At 49.7% G+C, this 18,207-nt stretch overlaps 1 protein-coding gene across 1 annotated transcript in view; it reads left to right on the top strand.

Annotated features, from left to right (window-relative positions):
- LOC139573279 (potassium/sodium hyperpolarization-activated cyclic nucleotide-gated channel 1-like) overlaps positions 1 to 15,764 on the top strand; it is a 41,363-nt gene extending 25,599 nt beyond the window's left edge. The window contains exons 2-9 of the mRNA XM_071396555.1: positions 1,538 to 1,744; positions 2,201 to 2,423; positions 2,786 to 2,947; positions 8,009 to 8,227; positions 8,719 to 8,865; positions 9,213 to 9,453; positions 10,351 to 10,515; positions 11,167 to 15,764. Coding sequence (XP_071252656.1) covers positions 1,538 to 1,744; positions 2,201 to 2,423; positions 2,786 to 2,947; positions 8,009 to 8,227; positions 8,719 to 8,865; positions 9,213 to 9,453; positions 10,351 to 10,515; positions 11,167 to 14,240 — 4,438 coding nt within the window. The 3' untranslated portion in view covers positions 14,241 to 15,764. The remainder of the gene's footprint in view (positions 1 to 1,537; positions 1,745 to 2,200; positions 2,424 to 2,785; positions 2,948 to 8,008; positions 8,228 to 8,718; positions 8,866 to 9,212; positions 9,454 to 10,350; positions 10,516 to 11,166) is intronic.
- Positions 15,765 to 18,207: the final 2,443 nt, after the last annotated feature.

Raw genomic sequence — 18,207 nt, 5'->3', positions numbered from 1 at the left:
GTGTTTGATGATGGGGAACCGCCCTCTCTCCCCTCCCCTCCCCTCCCCTCCCCTCCCCTCCCCTCCCCTCCCCTCCCCTCCTCTCCCAGGTTCTACTGGGATCTGATCATGTTGTGTTTGATGATGGGGAAACGCCCTCTCTCCACCGCTCCCCTCCCCTCCTCTCCCAGGTTCTACTGGGATCTGATCATGTTGTGTTTGATGATGGGGAACCGACCTCTCTCCACCTCTCCCCTCCCCTCCCCTCCCAGGTTCTACTGGGATCTGATCATGTTGTGTTTGATGATGGGGAACCGCCTTCTCTCCCCCTCTCCCCTCCCCTCCTCTCCCAGGTTCTACTGGGATCTGATCATGTTGTGTTTGATGATGGGGAACCGCCCTCTCTCCCCCTCTCCCCTCCCCTCCTCTCCCAGGTTCTACTGGGATCTGATCATGTTGTGTTTGATGATGGGGAACCGCCCTCTCTCCCCCTCTCCCCTCCCCTCCCCTCCCCTCCTCTCCCAGGTTCTACTGGGATCTGATCATGTTGTGTTTGATGATAGGAAACCTCTCTCTCCACCTCTCCCCTCCTCTCCTCTCCCAGGTTCTACTGGGATCTGATCATGTTGTGTTTGATGATGGGGAACCACCCTCTCTCCACCTCTCCCCTCCTCTCCTCTCCCAGGTTCTACTGGGATCTGATCATGTTGTGTTTGATGATGGGGAACCGCCCTCTCTCCACCTCTCCCCTCCTCTCCTCTCCCAGGTTCTACTGGGATCTGATCATGTTGTGTTTGATGATGGGGAACCGCCCCCTCTCCCCTCCCCTCCCCTCCCAGGTTCTACTGGGATCTGATCATGTTGTGTTTGATGATGGGGAACCGCCCTCTCTCCCCCCTCCCCTCCCCTCCCCTCCCCTCCCCTCCCCTCCCCTCCCCTCCCAGGTTCTACTGGGATCTGATCATGTTGTGTTTGATGATGGGGAACCGCCCTCTCTCCCCTCCCCTCCCCTCCCCTCCCCTCCCCTCCCCTCCCCTCCCCTCCCCTCCCCTCCCCTCCCAGGTTCTACTGGGATCTGATCATGTTGTGTTTGATGATGGGGAACCGCCCTCTCTCCCCCTCTCCCCTCCCCTCCCCTCCCCTCCTCTCCCAGGTTCTACTGGGATCTGATCATGTTGTGTTTGATGATGGGGAACCGCCCTCTCTCCACCTCTCCCCTCCCCTCCTCTCCCAGGTTCTACTGGGATCTGATCATGTTGTGTTTGATGATGGGGAACCGCCCTCTCTCCACCTCTCCCCCCCTCTCCTCTCCCAGGTTCTACTGGGATCTGATCATGTTGTGTTTGATGATGGGGAACCGCCCTCTCTCCCCCTCTCCCCTCCTCTCCTCTCCCAGGTTCTACTGGGATCTGATCATGTTGTGTTTGATGATGGGGAACCGCCCTCTCTCCCCCTCTCCCCTCCCCTCCCCTCCCAGGTTCTACTGGGATCTGATCATGTTGTGTTTGATGATGGGGAACCGCCCTCTCTCCACCTCTCCCCTCCCCTCCTCTCCCAGGTTCTACTGGGATCTGATCATGTTGTGTCTGATGATGGGGAACCTGATCATCCTGCCAGTAGGAATCACCTTCTTTAAGGATGAGAACACTCCTCCCTGGATCATCTTCAACGTGGTCTCTGATACTCTCTTCCTGGTTGACCTGGTCCTCAACTTCAGGACCGGTATCGTCAAGGAGGATAGCACCGAGATACTGCTAGACCCCAAGTCAGTGTGTGTGTGTGTGTGTGTGTGTGTGTGTGTGTGTGTGTGTGTGTGTGTGTGTGTGTGTGTGTGTGTGTGTGTGTGTGTGTGTGTGTGTGTGTGTGTGTGTGTGTGTGTGTGTGTGTGTGTGTGTGTGTGTGTGTGTGTGTGTGTGTGTGTGTGTGTGTGTGTGTGTGTGTGTGAAGGTGACACAGAGCTGGAGGCAATGCTTCCCTATGTGATGTTCTTCCAGAATTTGAATAAATTGAGTTGTTTGTTATTTCTTCTGAAGTACCATAACTACTGGGGCCATAGGAATCAATGTTGGTCTATGCTATGCTAAGCTAACTGTGAGACCATATAAATATCAACTGTTGTACTATGCAGTGCTAAGCTAACTGTTGATAGGAATAATACCAGAATGCTAAGCTAACTGTGAGACCATAGAAATGACTTTTATATTATGCTATGCTACCACAGGGCTATCCGTCAGCGCTACCTAAAGAGCTGGTTTGCGGTGGACTTTGTGTCGTCCATCCCTGTGGACTACATCTTCCTGATGGTGGACTTGGAGGCCCGGCTGGACTCAGAGGTTTACAGGACGGCCAGGGCCCTCCGCATCGTACGCTTCACCAAGATCCTCAGCCTGCTACGCCTGCTGCGCCTGTCACGACTCATACGCTACATCCACCAGTGGGAGGAGGTGAGAGGCTGGGAAGATGGGGAGAGGAGGTAGAGAAAGAGGAGAGGGAGGGAAAGAGAGACTTACTACCACGGTCACAACTCACTGGTTACATCCTCCAGAGAGAGGTTAGAGGGCAGTCAGTGGAACATGCCAGAGAGGAGGGAGAGAGGGAGGTGAGAGGAGAGAGGGAGGTGAGAGGAGAGAGGGAGGTGAGAGAGGCAGAGGCTGAGAGGGGGAAAGGAGAGGTCAGCGTAGTATAGGGGAAAGAGAGACCGCTAGGGGGGGCGCTGATCTATCTCTTCATTGGGGAAGAGGCAACTATCATAAAAGGTGCGTCAATAAAGACGTCAATAAAGTGATGTCACACTCTCCCCCTCCAGATCTTCCATATGACCTATGACCTGGCCAGTGCCATGGTGAGGATAGTCAACCTGATAGGCATGATGCTGCTGCTGTGCCACTGGGACGGATGTCTACAGTTCCTGGTTCCCATGCTGCAGGACTTCCCCCTGGACTGCTGGGTCTCCAAGAATAACATGGTGGTGAGGTACACTGTCTGTCTGTCTGCCTGCCTGCCTGTCTGTCTGTCTGTCTGCCTGCCTGTCTGTCTGTCTGTCTGTCTGTCTGTCTGTCTGTCTTCCAGTCTGTCTGACTCTCTTTGCCTGTCTGTCTTCCAGTCTGTCTGACTCTCTTTGTCTGTCTGTCTGTCTGTCTGTCTGTCTGTCTGTCTGTCTGTCTGTCTGTCTGTCTGTCTGTCTGTCTGTCTTCCAGTCTGTCTGACTCTCTTTGCCTGTCTGTCTGTCTGTCTGTCTGTCTGTCTGTCTGTCTGTCTGTCTGTCTGTCTGCCTGTCTGTCTGTCTGTCTGTCTGTCTTCCAGTCTGTCTGACTCTCTTTGCCTGTCTGTCTGTCTGTCTGTCTGTCTGTCTGTCTGTCTGTCTGTCTGTCTGTCTGTCTGTCTGTCTGTCTGTCTGTCTGTCTGTCTGTCTGTCTGTCTGTCTGTCTGTCTCTCTGCCTGTCTCTCTGTCTGCTGGGTCTCCAAGAACAATAAGGTGGTGAGTTTGTTACATGGGTACTGAGACATGGAGAGAAATGTTGACCCGCTCACAAATGGAGGGCTTGTGTGCACAGTGTGTGACATTATTGATATTGTGTTTGTGTGTGAACTGATTACGGGGTAGTGGACCGATTGTGTGTGTAGCCAGAGCGAGAGAGAGAGAGTGTGTGTGTAGACAGAGAGAGAGAGAGAGTGTGTGTAGACAGAGAGAGAGAGAGAGAGAGAGAGAGAGAGAGAGAGAGAGAGAGAGAGAGAGAGAGAGAGAGAGAGAGAGAGAGAGAGAGAGAGAGTGTGTGTAGACAGAGAGAGAGTGTGTGTGTGTAGACACAGAGAGAGAGAGAGTGTGTGTGTAGACAGAGAGAGAGAGAGAGAGAGAGAGTGTGTGTGTAGACAGAGAGAGAGAGAGAGAGAGTGTGTGTAGACAGAGAGAGAGAGAGAGAGAGAGAGAGTGTGTGTGTAGACAGAGAGAGAGAGAGTGTGTGTGTAGACAGAGAGAGAGAGTGTGTGTGTAGACAGAGAGAGAGAGAGTGTGTGTGTAGACAGAGAGAGAGAGAGTGTGTGTGTAGACAGAGAGAGAGAGAGAGAGAGAGAGAGAGAGAGAGAGAGAGAGAGAGTGTGTGTAGTAGAGAGAGAGAGTGTGTGTAGACAGAGAGAGAGAGAGAGAGAGAGAGAGAGTGCGTGTAGACAGAGAGAGAGAGAGAGAGAGTGCGTGTAGACAGAGAGAGAGAGAGAGAGTGTGTGTAGACAGAGAGAGAGAGAGTGTGTGTGTAGACAGAGAGAGAGAGAGTGTGTGTAGACAGAGAGAGAGAGAGAGAGTGTGTAGACAGAGAGAGAGAGTGTGTGTAGACAGAGAGAGAGAGAGAGAGAGAGAGAGTGTGTGTAGACAGAGAGAGAGACAGTGTGTGTGTAGACAGAGAGAGAGAGAGAGAGAGAGAGTGTGTGTGTAGACAGAGAGAGAGAGAGAGTGTGTGTGTGTAGACAGAGAGAGAGAGAGAGAGAGAGAGAGAGAGAGAGAGAGAGAGAGAGAGAGAGAGAGAGAGAGAGAGAGAGTGTGTGTGTAGACAGAGAGAGAGAGTGAGAGTGTGTGTAGACAGAGAGAGAGAGAGAGTAAGAGAGTCAGTAAGACCAAAATAATGGTGTTCCAAAAAAGGTCCAGTCGCCAAGACCACAAATTCCATCTAGACACTGTTGCGCTAGAGCACACAAAAAACTATACATACCTCGGCCTAAACATCAGCGCCACAGGTAATTTCCACAAAGCTGTGAACGATCTGAGAGACAAGGCAAGAAGGGCATTCTATGCCATCAAAAGGAACATAAATTTCAACATACCAATTAGGATCTGGCTAAAAATACTTGAATCAGTCATAGAGCCCATTGCCCTTTATGGTTGTGAGGTCTGGGGTCCGCTCACCAACCAAGATTTCACAAAATGGGACAAACACCAAATTGAGACTCTGCATGCAGAATCCTGCAAAAATATCCTCCGTGTACAACGTAGAACACCAAATAATGCATGCAGAGCAGAATTAGGCCGATACCCACTAATTATCAAAATCCAGAAAAGAGCCGTTAAATTCTACAACCACCTAAAAGGAAGCGATTCCCAAACCTTCCATAACAAAGCCATCACCTACAGAGAGATGAACCTGGAGAAGAGTCCCCTAAGCAAGCTGGTCCTAGGGCTCCGTTCACAAACACAAACACACCCCACAGAGCCCCAGGACAACAGCACAATTAGACCCAACCAAATCATGAGAAAACAAAAAGATAATTACTTGACACATTGGAAAGAATTAACAAAAAAACAGAGCAAACTAGAATGCTATTTGGCCCTAAACAGAGAGTACACAGTGGCAGAATACCTGACCACTGTGACTGACCCAAAATTAAGGAAAGCTTTGACTATGTACAGACTCAGTGAGCATAGCCTTGCTATTGAGAAAGGCCGCCGTAGGCAGACATGGCTCTCAAGAGAAGACAGGCTATGTGGACACTGCCCACAAAATGAGGTGGAAACTGAGCTGCACTTCCTAACCTCCTGCCCAATGTATGACCATATTAGAGAGACATATTTCCCTCAGATCACACAGATCCACAAAGAATTCGAAAACAAATCCAATTTTGATAAACTCCCATATCTACTGGGTGAAATTCCACAGTGTGCCATCACAGCAGCAAGATTTGTGACCTGTTGCCACAAGAAAAGGGCAACCAGTGAAGAACAAACACCATTGTAAATACAACCCATATTTATGCTTATTTATTTTCCCTTGTGTACTTTAACCATTTGTACATTGTTACAACACTGTATATATATAATATGACATTTGAAATGTCTTTATTGTTTTGAAACTTCTGTATGTGTAATGTTTACCGTTAATTTTTATTGTTTATTTCACTTTTGTATATTATCTAACTCACTTGCTTTGGCAATGTTAACACATGTTTCCCATGCCAATAAAGCCCCTTGAATTGAATTGAATTGAGAGAGAGAGAGTGTGAGTGTATCCTCGTGTCGGATGTTGTTTGCTCTCTGTGTTAGTTTATTGGTTCATGTAGCAGCATGTCTGGTTGGAATAAAAGGGAATATCAACACAATAAAACATCTCCCAACTTAAACATCCTACAGATGGAGTAGATGGAGATATGAACACACACACACGGCTGTGTGTTTCGCTGACTCCCGTCTCGGCAGTGTTTCCTCAGTGGTTGCCGGGGTGACTGTTGCTAGGCCAGCTGATGCTGAGTGTTTTCCCCCAGAGAAAGCCATGCGCCACCCGCCGGACCATTTAACAGAACAGGATATAATTGGCCTCTCACACACACACACACACACACACACACACACACACACACACACACACACACACACACACACACACACACACACACACACACACACACACACACACACACACACACACACACACACACACACACACACACACACACACACACACACACACACACACACACACACACACACACACAAGCAATCATAACACAGTCACACACACACACACACACACACACACACACACACACACACACACACACACACACACACACACACACACACACACAAACACACACACACACACACACACACACACACACACACACACACACAAGCAATCACAAACACAGTCACACACACACTCAGCCTGAGATAAATATGCTTCATTGCATGATTGGCTAACACACACTGGCTTTATAACATATTTTAGAGCCATTTTATTATTATTATTATTATTATTTTCCTCTAGCTTTTTGCCTGTTAGTAGTCTGTTTTACACAGCAGGAAGTGGAAAAGCAATGAGCAACTCTACCCAGCACTTTACAGCCACAGTTTTAGCCTAGGTTGTAGCTATTACCTTAACTACTGTTGTACCACTCATCCCTCCCTCTCTTCCACCTTCTTCTCCCTCTCCCTCTTCCTCTCGGACTCCCTCTGTAGAATGACATGTGGGCTCTCTCTCCATCTCTCTCTCCATCCAGAATGACATGTGGGCTCTCTCTCCATCTCTCTCTCCATCCAGAATGACATGTGGGCTCTCTCTCCATCTCTCTCTCCATCCAGAATGACATGTGGGCTCTCTCTCCATCTCTCTCTCCATCCAGAATGACATGTGGGCTCTCTCTCCATCTCTCTCTCCATCCAGAATGACATGTGGGCTCTCTCTCCATCTCTCTCTCCATCCAGAATGACATGTGGGCTCTCTCTCCATCCAGAATGACAATGTGGGCTCTCTCCATCTCTCTCTCCATCCAGAATGACATGTGGGCTCTCTCTCCATCTCTCTCTCCATCCAGAATGACATGTGGGCTCTCTCTCCATCTCTCTCTCCATCCAGAATGACATGTGGGCTCTCTCTCCATCTCTCTCTCCGTACAGAATGACATGTGGGCTCTCTCTCCATCTCTCTCTCCATCCAGAATAACATGTGGGCTCTTTCTCCATCTCTCTCTACATCTCTCTCTCCATCCAGAATAACATGTGGGCTCTCTCTCCATCTCTCTCTCCATCTCTCTCTCCATCCAGAATGACATGTGGGCTCTCTCTCCATCTCTCTCTCCATCCAGAATGACATGTGGGCTCTCTCTCCATCTCTCTCTCCATCCAGAATAACATGTGGGCTCTCTCTCCATCTCTCTCTCCATCCAGAATGACATGTGGGCTCTCTCTCCATCTCTCTCTCCATCCAGAATGACATGTGGGCTCTCTCTCCATCTCTCTCTCCATCCAGAATAACATGTGGGCTCTCTCTCCATCTCTCTCTCCATCCAGAATAACATGTGGGCTCTTTCTCCATCTCTCTCTCCATCTCTCTCTCCATCCAGAATAACATGTGGGCTCTCTCTCCATCTCTCTCTCCATCCAGAAGAACATGTGGGCTCTCTCTCCATCTCTCTCTCCATCCAGAATGACATGTGGGCTCTCTCTCCATCTCTCTCTCCATCCAGAATAACATGTGGGCTCTCTCTCCATCTCTCTCTCCATCCAGAATAACATGTGGGCTCTCTCTCCATCTCTCTCTCCATCCAGAATGATACGTGGGGGATCCAGTACTCCTATGCCCTGTTCAAGGCGATGAGCCACATGTTGTGTATTGGCTACGGTGCCCAGGCTCCAGAGGGCATGACAGACGTGTGGCTCACCATGCTCAGTATGATCATTGGTGCCACCTGCTATGCCATGTTCATCGGCCATGCTACCGCTCTCATACAGTCCCTGGACTCCTCACGACGACAGTACCAGGAGAAAGTAAGAGATTAGGACCCTCTCTATCCCTCCCTCCATCTCTCTCTCTCCATTCCTCTGTCCCTTATTCTCTCTATCCTACCATTCATCAAATTAATTTGATTACTCCTCAAAGGCAGGAGACGGTAAAGGAACCATACTCCACTCATAAACAATCTTCCTGCTCATCCAGTCAAGTGTGTATTATACTGTAGTGAAGCAGTATAGTGTGTGTGTGTGTGCTTGTATTAACATTGTATTAATGTTGTATTAACGTTGTATTAACAATGTATTAACGCTGCATTGACTTTGTATTGACGTTGTATTGACGTTGTATTGTCGTTGTATTAATATTGTATTGACTTTGTATTGACGCTGTATCGACGTTGTATTGACGTTGTATTGACGTTGTATTAATATTGTATTGACTTTGTATTGACGCTGTACCGACGTTGTATTGACGTTGTATTGACGTTGTATTGTTGTATTCCCGTTGTATTGACATTGTGTTCCAGTATAAGCAGGTGGAGCAGTACATGTCGTTCCATAAGCTCCCTGCAGATGTCCGTCAGAGGATTCATGAGTACTACGAGCATCGCTTCCAGGGCAAGATGTTTGACGAGGAGAACATACTGGGTGAACTCAGCGAACCACTAAAGGAGGTAACACACACACGCACGAGGCACGCACACACGCACGAGGCACGCACACACACACACGCACGCACGAGCCATGGATACAGGCACACGCACAGGCACACACGCACGAGGCACGCACGCACACACACGCACGAGCCATGGATACAGGCACACGCACAGTTACAAGTAACGAAAGCTAGCTATAGCGTAACTTAAAAAAACACCTGCTCAAACCAGTCGATTCAAAGTACCTCAGAAACATTTTACATTAAAGAAAATTAAAACATACTGATACAATTCAGTTCTTGTGCATTCTAACTCACTTCCCAACTCCTCCCCCCTCCCTCCCCCTCTCTTTCTCCCCCTCTCAGGCAATAGTTAGCTTTAACTGCCGTAGCCTAGTGGCTCACATGCCGCTGTTTGCTAACGCGGACCCTAACTTTGTGACGGCAGTGCTGACCAAGCTTCGCTTCGAGGTGTTCCAGCCCAATGACTTCATCATCCGTGAGGGCACAGTGGGACGCAAGATGTACTTCATTCAACATGGACGAGTCGGCATACTCACCCGCGGAAACAGGGACACCAAACTCAGTGACGGGTCCTACTTTGGGGGTGAGGAGAGGAGGGAGAAGGGGGAGGGAGGTGTGAGGGTAAGGACAGTGTGAGGAAAAAGGGAAGTGGAAGGGGAAAGGTGTGGTTGTGAGTTAGATTAATCAGTTCTTCAATTTCTTCAACAAATTCTTATTTTTTCCACTCTTCCCTTCTCCCTGTTTATCCACACCTGCCCTTCCTCCTCTCTCTCTGTCCATCTCCCTCTCTCTCTCTCTCTCATCCCTCTTCCCTTCTCCCTGTTTATCCACACCTGCCCTTCCTCCTCTCTCTCTGTCCATCTCCCTCTCTCTCTGTCCATCTCCCTCTCTCTCTGTCCATCTCCCTCTCTCTCTCTCTCTCACCCCTCTTCCCTTCTCCCTGTTTATCCACACCTGCCCTTCCTCCTCTCTCTCTGTCCATCTCCCTCTCTCTCTCTCTCTCTCTCACCCCTCTTCCCTTCTCCCTCTTTATCCACACCTGCCCTTCCTCCTCTCTCTCTGTCCATCTCCCTCTCTCTCTCTCTCTCACCCCTCTTCCCTTCTCCCTCTTTATCCACACCTGCCCTTCCTCCTCTCTCTCTGTCCATCTCCCTCTCTCTCTCTCTCTCACCCCTCTTCCCTTCTCCCTCTTTATCCACACCTGCCCTTCCTCCTCTCTCTCTGTCCATCTACCTCTCTCTCTCTCTCTCTCTCTCTCTCTCTCTCTCTCACTCTTCCCTTCTCCCTGTTTATCCACACCTGCCCTTCCTCCCCTCTCTCTGTCCATCTCCCTCTCTCTCTCTCTCTCACCCCTCTTCCCTTCTCCCTGTTTATCCACACCTGCCCTTCCTCCTCTCTCTCTGTTATCCACACCTGCCCTTCCTCCTCTCTCTCTGTCCATCTCCCTCTCTCTCTCTCTCTCTCTCTCTCACTCTCTCAGAGATCTGTCTGTTGACTCGGGGCCGGAGGACGGCGAGCGTCAGAGCGGATACGTACTGTCGTCTCTACTCCCTCAGTGTGGACAGCTTCAACGAGGTCCTGGAGGAACACCCCATGATGAGACGGGCCTTCGAGACGGTGGCCGTCGACCGGTTGGACCGCATCGGTACTAAGCCTTTCCCGATTGGCTCAAGCACCTGCCAATCGGTCCATTACTTGCAATGACTCAGTTTTCAATTCAGTTTCATTTCTATAGCGCTTTGTGCAAAGATCTTGCCAGTGAATAGCATTTTTTAAATCAATTCAGATTTTATTTCTAAAGCGCTTTGCAAATGACCTTTCTGTTGCAGAAGCCCTTCAAGGAGAGATAAACTATTTTCCCTTTTGTACTTTAACTATTTCCACATAATATGACATTTGAAACGTCTTTATTCTTTTGGAACTTTAGTGAGTGTAATGTTTACTGTTGATTTGTATTGTTTATTTCACTTTTGTTTATTACGTACTGTTAAAATATGTTTCCCATGCCAATAAAGCCCTTTGAATTGAATTGAATTGAGAAACTGCTAGAAAAACGTGGAGAGCTGCTAGAGCAGATACCTGGTTCTGTTTGTGCTCTTTAAATCAGCCACTCAACCCTGTCAGCCTCGTTACAACTGTGTTGTTGGATCCTCACTTTAGTTTCTACCACTTTCTTCTTGCTCTTGTTTTCCACCATTTGTGTCAGACAGGAACAGTAACCATCCCCTCCATCAGTTTGTTTCTGTTTTCATCGTTTCATTCTAATCTCTTCTCTCTTCTTTGTTCTCCTCTGCAGGTAGGAAGAACTCTATCCTGATGAGAAAGCCGTCCCAGGGGGGTTCCATGGCGGGGGGCAGCGGTTTGGGGCGTGGGGGTCAAGGAGGAGGGGGGGCGGGGCTAGGCATGGGGGGGCTGGGCTCCTGTGACAGCATGCTGGTTCAGCAGACCGTTAAACACGACAGCATGCCAGCCATGCAGGAGGCCATCGCCGCTGCAGGAAGTGGAGGGGCCACTGGAGGAAGTGGTACGGTCTCTCCTAGGCCCCACCCACTGATCTGGGCTCCACTGATCCACGCTCCACTCCAGACGGCGGCCGCTACGACTAACGTGGCCATCGCCCTCATGCACCAGCAGCAACAGCAGCTTCAACATCAGCTACAGCAGCAACATGCGCTAGGGGGCGCTATATTCCTCCCCTCCATCTCTCCATCGCCCTCCGTCTCCTTCCCCCTCTCCCCCCCGCGGCCCCCTGTCCTGCAGCCCCTGCGCCCCTCTGTGAGTTCCCTCATTGGGATGATGGGGGTAGGAGGGATGGGGGGGCTGTCCCCTAGAGGGGGGTTTCCTGCCTTCCCATCCCCCTCACCCTTCCCCATGGCCCCCCCGGGAGGTGTGATATCACCCCCTGTTGCTCAAACCCCACCCACACCGGCCTCCTCTGTCTCCACGCCGGTCCAATTAGGAAAGACCCTGCACTACAGTCTCCGCCTCCACCCGGAACACTCTTCAGTGATGGGTGGAACCCCAGGAATCCCCAAGGTAGGAGGGGCCACCACACCCCATCTGTTCTACCACGTGAATCCAACTGCAGCCACCAGTGTCATGTCAGACACTTGCAGTTCCATGGCTGGCCAGCATGGGGCCAAGGAGGCGCTATTGCGTCACGGAGGCAGCAGCAACCAGGGCCTGCCTGCACTTGGGAGGCTCACCCAGGAGGCCAGGCTCCTCTCCACCTCGCAGCCCACCCTGCCTCATCGATCCTGGGCAAGCATGCAGCCTCACCCCCCTCTCCAGCGGAAGGCCTCTGGAGGTAACCTGCTGCCAGCCTCGTTCCTGGCTGGGACGCAGCTAGCCAGGGGTGGCAGTGTGGGGGTGTTGACTACTCCCCTACCAGTACAAGTCCCAGCACAACGGTTACAGATGCCCCGCTTCAATGCACAGATACAAGCACAGAACCTGGGCTCTATACAGCCCCTCCCTGATCCTGCCTCTACACACTGCCCTGCACACATACACACAGCCACACACACACATCCCGTCGCTGTACCTGCAGCCACACCCACATCAGCTTCTCCCCTGGCCTCCTACACTTCCTCCCGCAAACAAACCCCTCTCTCCTCTGCCACCCCCTCCCCTGCTCCCACTCCTTTCTCCCTCATCCCAGCACTGCCACTGACCCCTCGCCCCAAACCCACCCCTACACCCCCATCTCGCTCCTCCTCTCCTCCCCCCTGCTCCATCCCTCCCTCTTTCGGAACTACTCCACTCTCCTTAACTTCTCGCTCCAAACCCATCCCTACACCTCCCCCGTGCTCTTCTTCCCCCTCTCCCTCCTCCACTCCCCCTCCCTCCTCTGTAACCACCTCTTTCCCCCTCACCTCAGCCCCTCGGTCCAAACCCATCCCTACACCTCCCCCTCGCTCTTCTTCCCCCTCTCCTTCCTCCACTCTCCCTCCCTCCTCTGTCAGTGCCCCTCTCTCACTTCCACAAACCCATGGGCACAAGTCCTCTCTCGCATCCCCCTCTCCCCCCTCCTCTTCCCCACCTTCCTCTCCCACTCTTCTTCAGAGCCCCCTAATAAAGCCCTCCCCTACACCCCCCTCCCCTTACCCTCTATCTGGGCTCACACCTAACCCCTCTAAAGCATTTTCCCCTATCCAGACTCGTACCCCTACCCCTACCCTCTCTCAACTCTCCAATCGTCCCTCTACTCCTATTTCTACTCCTGTTCCCACTCAGAGCCAAACCCTGACTGCAACCCCCACCCCAGCCTCCACTCCCACCCCAGCCTCCACTCCCACCCCAGCCTCCACCCCCACCCCAGCCTCCACCCCCACCCCAGCCTCCACTCCCACCCCAGCCTCCACTCCCACCCCAGCCTCCACCCCCACCCCAGCCTCCACTCCCACCCCAGCCTCCACCCCCACCCCAGCCTCCACCCCCACCCCAGCCTCCACCCCCACCCCAGCCTCCACTCCCACCCCAGCCTCCACTCCCACCCCAGCCTCCACCCCCACCCCAGCCTCCACCCCCACCCCAGCCTCCACCCCCACCCCAGCCTCCACTCTCACCCCAGCCTCCACTCCCACCCCAGCCTCCACTCCCACCCCAGCCTCCACTCCCACCCCAGCCTCCACCCCCACCCCAGCCTCCACTCCCACCCCAGCCTCCACTCCCACCCTAGCTCCAACCTCAACCTTGATTCCCACCCCTTCTTCCAGTAAAGCTCCCACTCCTATCTCTATCCCTTCACCTGGCCTTATGCAAAGCCAAACTCTAACCCCAACACCTACCAGTTCTAAAACTCAGGCCCCAACCTCAACTCCAACCCCCAAACCTCCCCCTACCCATACTGCCAAACATACCCCACATATAGCCCCTGTTCAAACCTCCACCTCCACCCAAACCCCAACACCCACATCTAAGCATTCTCTTACTTCTGTACCCATCGCCTCCGATGCTGCAATTCAAGCCCCAACAAAAGGCTCAGCCCACACCCCAAAACAGACCCCAGCAGCCCAAACCCTAGTCCAAACCCCTGCCCCAAAACCCACTTCTAAATGTTCTGTTACCCCCACAATCCCACCTGTACCTATCCATACCCCAAAACAATCCTCCACCCCCAAACCTGCATCAACCCATACCCCAAAACAGAGCCAACCTTTAGGTCCTGTCCCCACACCTACCTGTACCCCTTACACCAGTCATGCTCCAAAGCTGACCACAGCCGTAACACCTGTCCAAACCTCCACTACCACCCTCCCACCCACTCAGTTGGTCCCAGGCCCAGCCACCTCCCTCCCTCAAACCTCTTTCCCCCCAGCCACCTCTGCCCCATCCGCCTCCCCCAAGGGGGGCAAAAAGGACCCTTAGCTGGCTCAGACAGGGAAAGACTAATAGGGACTGAGAGAAAAACTGCCTGCCAACATGTGATGGTCCTGGAGGAAATGATCTGATTGGAGGATGGACTTTTCGGGCCAGATATACTGTGTAGGTTGTGTCACAAAACACCCCATGCCCCAATTAAAGTAGCACACTGTAGGGAATAGGGTACTGCAGATTTGAGTTCAACAAACTATCCTCCAAACAGTCCATGACTTGCGACTAGGTTTTAACTGTTGTTGCCAACATGGCATGCCAAAATTCTAGATTCAAACCGAGTTCGGCAGACTCTGTATATCTATGGCTCTGGTGACTAGGGCAGGCTAGAGTAGAATCACAGTTTTTATTTGAAGTCCAAACATATAGATACATATCTGTGTCAGTGATTGTTGGAGCAAGCAAGAGAGATGAAGTGGAAAGATAATGGCAGCACACAGTGGGAGGGACGATACAGCTGTCAGAAAAGACCAGGACGATGACGACAAAGATAGCAATGGGTTCGTTGCATCTTGCTGCTGATTGGAGGAGGGTTAGTTGGTCAATTCTAAGGCGACCAATAAGATAGGCACTTCCTGATTTCCAGCTCCACCTCCCTTTTGCCTCTCGCTCTTCACCAAAGTGTAATATTTTGTCATTATATGATTAATCATAGTATGAGATTAATAATCACTGTAAAGTTAATCATCATATTGATCAGTAACTATAGGAGCGATTGATCCACTTGTAGTTTTGTTGTCTAAGTTGTGTGGTGTTTAGCTTCGGTCCAATATGTTCACACAACTTCTGGAACTGAATTGTGTTTTTTGGTGCAACACTTAATACTGCTCCCTCGTAAGCTGTGGATGTGGGTTTATTTGTTCCGCCTAGCTTCCTGTAAATGCATGCCTCTCTCTCTATTCCCTCCTTTCTCCTCGTTCCTCACCTCCTCTGGCTCCTGTCTGCTTTCATCCTGTCTTTCATCTCCGTCTGTCTGATCCTCCTTTCATCTTTCACAGAGCTTTTGTAGTTAACTACTGTTCCAGAGACATTCACAGATGCTCTCTACCTCTCTCCATCTCTGACTTTTCCCTCTCTCTACTGTATCTCTCCATCTCTCTCTATCATTCCCTCCATCCATCCCTCCCTCCCCCTCCTTTCTTCCCTCCCTTGTCCTGGTGTCATGTCTAGTGCTGTTTGATGTTTTCTGTGGGTAGCAACAGAGCATTCCTCTTTCAACCTTTGATACCATGTTGCCTAGATTATATTTAAGGACCAAATGTTTTATTTGTGATCACAGCTTTAGCTTTTGAGCAAAATCAATGAAATTATAGTTGTTGATGATGATGTTATTGATGATGATGAGGATAACCATGATGATGTTATTGATGATGATGATGATGATGATGATGATGATGTTATTGATGATGATGATGTTATTGATGATGATGTTATTGATTATGATGAGGATGACCATGATGATGGTGACAGTAAGAATGTTTTTGATGATAGCTAGAATAAAGCACATTTAGAAAGTCAGTTTGTCTTTGGTGTCATTGAGAAAAGAGAGAGAGAGTGTGTGTGTGTATGTGTGCTTGTGCGCGTGTGTGTATATGTGTGTTTGTGTGTCCTGCCCGGTAATCCTGAACACCTCCAGAGGTGAAGCAGACTCATATCCAAGGTGACGCCTGTGGATGGGAACGCTGGGATCACTGTTGCTCTCGACTCTTAACTAAATCAATATCCTCCTGCACAGGGAAGGATTATACCATGTCTAATACACAGCCTGACCCTCCTGACTTTCTCTCTCCCTCACTCTCTCTATGGGGGTGCCACTGGGTTCAATTCTTGGACTGACTCTCTTCTCTGTATACATCAATGATGTCGCTCTTGCTGCTGGTGAGTCTCTGATCCACCTCTACGCAGACGACACCATTCTGTATACTTCTGGCCCTTCTTTGGACACTGTGTTAACTACCCTCCAGGCGAGCTTCAATGCCATACAACTCTCCTTCCGTGGCCTCCAATTGCTCTTAAATACAAGTAAAGCTAAATGCATGCTCTTCAACCGATCGCTGCCTGCACCTGCCCGCCCGTCCAGCATCACCACTCTGGACGGTTCTGACTTAGAATATGTGGACAACTACAAATACCTAGGTGTCTGGTTAGACTGTAAACTCTCCTTCCAGACTCACATCAAACATCTCCAATCCAAAGTTAAATCTAGAATTGGCTTCCTATTCCGCAACAAAGCATCCTTCACTCATGCTGCCAAACATACCCTTGTAAAACTGACCATCCTACCAATCCTCGACTTCGGTGATGTCATTTAAAAAATAGCCTCCAATACCCTACTCAATAAATTGGATGCAGTCTATCACAGTGCCATCCGTTTTGTCACCAAAGCCCCATATACTACCCACCACTGCGACCTGTACACTCTCGTTGGCTGGCCCTCGCTTCATACTCGTCGCCAAACCCACTGGCTCCAGGTCATCTACAAGACCCTGCTAGGTAAAGTCCTCCCTTATCTCAGCTCGCTGGTCACCATAGCAGCACCCACCTGTAGCACGCGCTCCAGCAGGTATATCTCTCTGGTCACCCCCAAAACCAACTCTTCCTTTGGCCGCCTCTCCTTCCAGTTCTCTGCTGCCAATGACTGGAACGAACTACAAAAATCTCTGAAACTGGAAACACTTATCTCCCCCACTAGCTTTAAGCACCAGCTGTCAGAGCAGCTCATAGATTACTGCACCTGTACATAGCCCATCTATAATTTAGCCCAAACAACTACCTCTTTCCCTACTGTATTTATTTATTTATTTATTTTGTTCCTTTGCACCCCATTATGTCTATCTCTACTTTGCACATTCTTCCACTGCAAATCAACCATTCCAGTGTTTTACTTGCTATATTGTATTTACTTCGCCACCATGGCCTTTTTTTTGCCTTCACCTCCCTTATCTCACCTCACTTGCTCACATTGTATATAGACTTATTCTTCTACTGTATTATTGACTGTATGTTTGTTTTACTCCATGTGTAACTCTGTGTTGTTGTATGTGTCGAACTGCTTTGCTTTATCTTGGCCAGGTCGCAGTTGTAAATGAGAACGTGTTCTCAACTTGCCTACCTGGTTAAATAAAGGTGAAATAAATAAATAAAAAATAAAAATCTAATCGGTGTTCAAGGGGGTTCAAGAGTCTCATTTCCACACTATGTTGTGTTTGGCAGTGATTTATTTATTTTTCACCTTTGGAGGATTGTGAGGCATTAGAATGTTGGATTTACACTCAGAGTGATTTGCATTAAGGCCTGAAATTAACTATTGTACTGAAGGGAACAATCATGATCTTTGGAGATATGCATGATTGTTAGAGGGATGTATAGAGACTTACTGTGTACATTCTACTCTATTCTAAAGGGACTCTGAGGCTGTTCTCAGACATTTACTTAGCAGACAACAAATACTATATACAGAATACAAAACAACTTTGTTCATACCTTTGGATTTAAATCTAGAGATTAAAGATCTATATACTTTAAACCTATAACAAGAGACTGTATAGCTATACTCTTGTGAGTGATGTAGGTCTACCCTTCAGACACATTAAGCAGTGAACGCTTGTAAGTACCAAGCTGTCATCTACACATTGACCACTAGATGGGGCTCAGCACCTAAACCAGACTCCTGTCTGCATTCCAGGAAAAGGTAGCAGCTTAGGATAGCCACATAGTTAATGTTACACCTTGTATTACCTTCCCCATGGTGAGGTCTGACAGGCCCTTAAATTGAGATGAGATAAGAGAGCTGTGGAGAGATGTGAAGAGATGTTCTATATTTGGAGAGATGTGGCGACATGTATATGTGATGAGATGTGAAGAGATGTTGTATATGTGGAAAGATGTATATGTGGAGAGATGTTGTATATGTGGAGAGATGTTGTATATGTGGAGAGATGTGAAGAGATGTTGTATATGT

This window comes from Salvelinus alpinus, chromosome 4, assembly GCF_045679555.1.
Source record: "Salvelinus alpinus chromosome 4, SLU_Salpinus.1, whole genome shotgun sequence".
Taxonomy (NCBI): Eukaryota; Metazoa; Chordata; class Actinopteri; order Salmoniformes; family Salmonidae; genus Salvelinus; species Salvelinus alpinus.
Note: the sequence above shows the minus strand (reverse complement) of the source record. Positions and strands in the feature narration are given on the sequence as shown.